Source organism: Sapajus apella, unplaced genomic scaffold (genome assembly GCF_009761245.1).
Source record: "Sapajus apella isolate SASKATOON/1434 unplaced genomic scaffold, GSC_monkey_1.0 scaffold74, whole genome shotgun sequence".
Taxonomy (NCBI): domain Eukaryota; kingdom Metazoa; phylum Chordata; class Mammalia; order Primates; family Cebidae; genus Sapajus; species Sapajus apella.
In genome coordinates, this window is record NW_022437014.1 from 895,674 (window position 1) to 901,729 (window position 6,056).

A 6,056-nucleotide genomic window follows, 5' to 3' on the forward strand; every position below is an offset into this window, starting at 1 on the left:
CAGGGTTGCCACAAAGCTTTGCTTTTTTTGTTTTTGTTTTTGAGATGGAGTCTCACTGCGTTGCCCAGGCTGGAGTGCAGTGGTGCGATCTCGGCTCACTGCAACTTCTGCTTCCCGGGTTCAAGTGATTCTCCTGGCTCAGCCTCCCTAGTGCTGGGATTATAGGCGCGTGCTACCACATCTGGCTAATTTTTGTATTTTTGGTAGAGACAGGGTTTCACAATGTTGGCTAGGCTGGTCTTGAACTCCTGACCTCAAACAATCCACCCACCTTGGCCTCCCAAAGTGCTGTGATTATAGGCCTGAACCACTGCACCCAGCCAAACCTTTAATTTGTTAAAAATAACAAACAAAATGCAGTTTCTGTGAAACACAATAAAACAAGGTATGCCTGTATTTAGTTCACTGAATCTTGGAATACTCTTATTATTATATAGTCTCGTTATGCCTTATCATTAACTCTACTTTATAGATGAGAAACTGAGGCAAGTTAAGTAACTTGCCCAAGGTCATACACAACTAGGGAGTTGTACCGCTGGCTAAGTGCCTTTGAGGAAATCACAACACCTGTCTTGGTCTCTGTTTCCTCATCTTTGAGATGGGAATGGAAACCCTCACCAGTCGTCCTAGGGCCATGGTTAGTAGCTGTGGCAGGCTGGCTGATTCGGGGCACCTGTGCTTCCCCTGGCAGAAACCTTAGCTCCCTCCCAGAAAATTCCACTGCCAAGAGGGTGACATGCATTTCACCTGTCTGCAGCTCAGGCTCCAGATTTTTGAAAAGCAGGCTGCCCACCCTCTGCTTTCCTGCCGCTGGGAGGTGCTTGATTTGGGGAACCCATCCCTCTGTGGGGAGTAGGGTGCCAGAGCTGCTCTCCCTACCCCACCCCCAAAACGAACTCAGCATCTCTAACAAGACGGTCTTATCTTTGAAGCCTTTCTCACATACATGAGGCCAACGAATTTACCCAAAGAGCTGCTAATACGATCAATCTAATACCTTAATTGGTCGACTTCATCGCTGAATCAAGAGTAAGGTAAAGAGAGGGGCAGTGGACAGAAAGAGGCTTGGTGAAAAGAAAACATCTGGTTATATTTAATCTATGTTTAATGATTCTGCATAAGCAGTGTCTGTAATTTGTAACTCACTGGAAAGCCAGTCATTAGAAAGTGTCAGTTCCATTTTTTACAAGGTTTGAGACTTAACCAGGCCAGTTGCCATTAATAGCAAACCCTGTTAGATCTATATGTGGGAAATACTCTTTAGGCCAGTGGGCGATAAATCAGACAACGCAGCATCTGAGAGTTATTCCTCAGGCTACATGGGTCCTAATTTAGACCCAGACTATCCGTATTGATGGCCGGGTCTCCTGTGTTTGATAAGTAAACCTCGACATGTCAAGTTATGATTAAGCCATCCTAGGAGGGCTGCAGGTAAATGAGACTGTCACATGTTTCCCTAGGGCCCAAATTTCTCATGACCTCAAAGCATCATTTAGTCAACTTTTCACTCATACATATTAACAGCCCACACACTGCAAAAATAGCCCAGCTCGGCGGTGATTATTCATCAAAAGAATGGGTTCCCCTGGGAGGTAGTGAGCTCTCTGTCAACAGAAGTATTTAAGCAGAGTCCAGAGATTTCTTGTGTAGATGACCTTGAAGTTGCTTTAAGCCCCAAGTTTAACTTATTCTAAGATCTCTTGACTCCTTTCAGGTTAGAGTGCAAACTCTGTAACCTTGTGTTCAAACCTGCTCTGAAAGCCCCCGCCTACCTTTTGATCCCCTTTTCCCACCCCCAGCTACCATATATAATCCATCAGCTATTCCCGGTAGCGTGCCCATGTGTCTGTGCTTTGCCTGGGCTGCTGCTTCTACACAGAATGCTTTTCTACCTTTCTTTTTTTTTAAAAAAAATTTCTTTTTCTTATTTTTTGAGATGGAGTTTTGCTCTGTTGCCCAGGCTGGAGTGAAATGGTGTGATCTTAGCTCACCGCAACCTCTACCTCCCGGGTTCAAGCGATTCTCCTGCCTCTGCCTCTCGAGTAGCTGGGATTACAGGCATGTGCCACCACGCTTGGCTAATTTTTGTATTTTTAGTAGAGACAGGGTTTCTCCATGCTGGTCAGGCTGGTCTCTACCTCCCTACCTCAGGTTATCTGCCCGCCTCGGCCTCCCAAAGTGCTGGGATTACAGGCATGAACCACCACGCCCAGCCGTCCGTTTCCAACTTACAAGGTAAGGCCTAGCTGAAGTCCTGCATGGTCCATGGAGCCTTCCCCCAAATCCACACTGTCTTGTTTTAAGAAAGCCAGGGATGGCAATAGGCAATGATGTGTGGAGGCAGCTCCTGCCTTCCCACTGGTTGTTCAGTATTTGGGAATTTTGTGAATGACGTTAAACATTGGTACCTTGAAATCGGCCATAGGAGGAATATTGTATTTAAAAATCTGCAAATGATACAAATCAGGGTTTTTTTCCCCTACAAAGAGCTGGTTTAGCAGGACACCAATGTAATAAGCCTTCTCTCTTTTCAACTCCTGGTAAGTGGCAGCAGTTCTTGGAGTTGGTGTTGTGAAGGATTCTGAGGTCAAGTCAGTACAGTGTATGGGGAGGGATTAGGGATGGTGGCCTGAATATGATCGGGAGGAGAGCTTGGAAGTTGCCATCTCCAGCCAGAGCCAGAGCCAGTTCCTCTGCTCTCCCACGGCATTCCCTGCCTTTACCCGTGGCACTCGGCACAGACCACGTGATGCCGCCTCTAATGCAGATCTCCTCTATGCTTACGTCACTTTTCATCCCTTTGACATGTATGTTGGAACCAGAATTTGTTTCTGCCACTTGCTAGCTGCGAAATCAGACAAATCGTCTCACCTCTCTGAGCCTGTTGACTGTGTTAGGGCCTTTGTCTCATGCCATGTGGGGCTCAGTTCTCATAAAGGCAGCCCAATCCCTGAAGAGGGAAGGAGCTACCTCCAGAGTGTGATGAAAATCTCCGAATCCCTCCACCCCTGCCACTTTCCTCCCAGAACCTCTCACCGCCCTGCCCAGTACCTCCCCACTGGAGACAGTACCTTGGTTGCAGAGAGCTCCAGAGAATCCTGGGAGGCACTCACAGATACCGCTGACATGGTGGCAGGGCCCACTGCTGTGCACGCAGAGGGGGCATGGCTGGGCGCAGCTGTGGCCATAGAACCCAGGGGGGCAGACTGAGGGCGAAGAGGAGATGCTGGTCAGCAGCCCAAGGGACCAGCCTAGCTAGCCACGTACCCATCCTAGCTACCCATCCTGTTCCACGCTTCTCAAAAACATGGGGAGACCTGCATGCTTCCCACATCTTGGGCTCATCCCTTTCTACAGAGAGGAGCTGTGGTGTGGCCGTGTTTCCACTGAGTAGCTGAGCTGGGTCCCAAACTTGGGGACAGAACAGCCAGTGCAGAGAGTGGGGAGACCAGAGGGAGGAAAGGGATGGGGGCTGATTCAAGAGCCCAGCCTCTCTCAGGCCAGGCCTAGTTCCAACGTGGGAGGACAAAGGAGGATGAGCTCTGTGAGCCCTTCGAGGTCAGGGGATCAGCCTTACTTCTCTGGCATAAGGGTCCTCGGAAGCCAGGGGCACACTCGCAGCTCCCATCCTCTGGCGAGCAGGAGCCTCCATTCTCACAGCTGCAGGAGACGGAGCAGTTGGGGCCCCAGCGGCCAGGTGGACACGTGCTGTCACAGCGGATGCCTGTGGGCCAGAGGCAGAGTCAGGTCCATGGTAAGAGAGGCGAGGGCGGAGGGAAGGATGGAGGGAAGGGGGACAGCGTACTATGAGGAGGTGGCGGTGAGCCTAGTGTATCCAGGAATGTGGAGGAGAAACCCGGCTGAGGCTTGGCTGGTCATGGAGGACGCTCAGGAAGAAATGATGTCCAGAGTTCTAAAGGTCAAGGAGGAATTGACCAAGCAAAGGACATTATATGTGCAAACAACAGGAGGCAGGAGAAAGAATCGTGTCTTGAAGGACATTACAAATAGTGAGTGTGGCTGAACCTACAAAGTGCAAGAGATGAGACTGTGGGAATAAGTAGAGACCAGATCACAAGGGCCTCCTCTGTGTGGCATCCAAGAACAGGACCAGGAGAAACCAATTACGGGCAAGTGAGTGCCAGCTGGGAGTGAGCCACACGTGCCCACCCACGTTAGCTCAGGAGCCACTGGTGCTGCTGGGTCTCTGCCAACGCAGCCAGGGAGGGGCTGGGAGGCTAGGTGGAGTCTTTTCAGATTCTTTTGACCAGAGTCCTCAGCGCGCTATGCGTGCCATTCATGCACACGTGCAACAGAAACCAGTGCTTTGCAAAATTACATTTACTGTCACTATGTATGATGGACTCTGATGTTTTCTCTGTACTATGCTGTATTCGATTTCATTTTTTAAAATGCTAGTTGTAACCCAACAATTTCATTTACTGACCCTCAGTTTGACAGTGGCCCAGTGGGGAATGGATGGAATTTCTCAATCAGAAAAAGGAACAAAGTCTGTATAGTCTTTTTGGGCTGAGGCAGAGGAAATGTGTGTTAGGTTCTCTACAGCCTGAAGGCGAAGAAGGAATTTTAAAAGGCCTGAGGCTGGATGCCCCAGCTCTGGGGTAGGTTTTCTTCCCAGGCAGAAAGGCTTCCAGTCTGACATGCATTAGGGAAATGGAACACGTGAGCCCAGGAGACTGGCTTGGCTTCGGAAGGTGAATATCAGAGGCTCAGAGAGGGGCAGAATTCGTTGAAAAATCATGTCTGCCTTGTTATTAGGACAGGGATTGTGGGAGAGAGGAAGAAAGAAAGGAGAAAGACACTCATGCTCAGTGAACAGAGCCAGCTTTAGCAGCAGCAGGAGAGCAGTGGGACCAATTTAGAGGCAGGCTGGAATTGTACAAGCCCACCTGGGCTGGCAAGGAGACGGGAGGGAGGGTGGAACCGTCAGAGAGCGGGGGGAGGATGCCACAGGCTTTACTCATCCTCCTGTTCCTCAGTCTAGCCCAGCATCTGTGCCCCCCCTATAATGTCTCCATTTTGCAGCAGGGTGGAGGCTTCAGATGTCACTCTTTGGGAAATGGTTGTGGGTGGGTAGTTGGGGCGGCGGGGGGCGGTGCAAGTGGTTTCCTCCCCACGGAATGGGATCTGGCAGCCATATTTGCCATATTTTACCCATTGATTGGGGTCTCTCCCAGTGGTGTTTCAGGCACCCAAGAGGTAAACCCTGAACAGGCATCATAGATGGATTAAAGGGAGCTTGGGAAAGTGGAAACCATGAAACTGTTCAAAGTTTTGGATCCATCTTCAAGTGTCTCCTCTTCCTGGGCATAACAAAAGCTGTGATCTGACATAAGGCTTTTCTTTTTTGAAGACAGGGTCTCTGTTGCCCAGGCTGGAGTGCAGTGGCGCAGTCCCTGCTCACGGCAACCTCTACATCCTGGGTTCCAGCAATTCTCCTGCCTCAGCCTCACGAGTAGCTGGGATTACAGGCATGAGCCACTACAGCTGGCTAATTTCTGTATTTTTAGTAGAGACGGGGTTTCTCCATGTTGGCCAGGAGGGTCTGAAACTCCTGGTCTCAAGGGATCTGCCTGCCTTAGCCTCCCAAAGTGCTGGGATTACAGGTGTGAGCCACTGCGCCAGCCTAGGACTTCTTTTGCCTGTGGTTGGAAACCCAGGATTCAGACCACAGGCCTAGGGACACAGCTGTTCCTCGGACTGAGGTAGAGCTTTGCTGCCTACAGGGCTTCCAGTTCCACTGCACACCGAGCACTCTGCCAGCTGACCAAGGCACATGAGTCACATGTAGACACTACTCTTTCCTAAAACTATAGGTATTACTGTATTCATAACACGGTGTACGCGAAAGCACCGCTGAACGCACGGCAGCTGGCTGCTCTTGTGTTCGTCCCAGCCAATGACTATAAAAAGTACAGCTACTCTCACTGTGGAATCCTTAGTGTTTCCGTGTAAAAAGGGACCCTCTTTTACGGAGATTGAGAGCCGTGAGTGCACCATGTTTATTCTCAGACTGAAGGTGGTTGCAAAGTCCC

General features: G+C 50.0%; 1 protein-coding gene across 14 annotated transcripts in view; it reads right to left on the reverse strand.

Annotated features, from left to right (window-relative positions):
* MEGF11 (multiple EGF like domains 11) overlaps nucleotides 1–6,056 on the reverse strand; it is a 388,577-nt gene that overhangs the window by 22,833 nt on the left and 359,688 nt on the right. For all 14 annotated transcript variants that reach the window (XR_004260666.1, XM_032251021.1, XM_032251020.1 and 11 more), the window contains exons 14-15: nucleotides 3,578–3,724; nucleotides 3,072–3,206 (exon numbers count right to left, since the gene is read on the reverse strand). Coding sequence is in view for 13 of the 14 variants with exons in the window: in XM_032251021.1 (XP_032106912.1) it covers nucleotides 3,072–3,206; nucleotides 3,578–3,724 (282 nt within the window). In the remaining variant the exon portion in view is untranslated. The remainder of the gene's footprint in view (nucleotides 1–3,071; nucleotides 3,207–3,577; nucleotides 3,725–6,056) is intronic.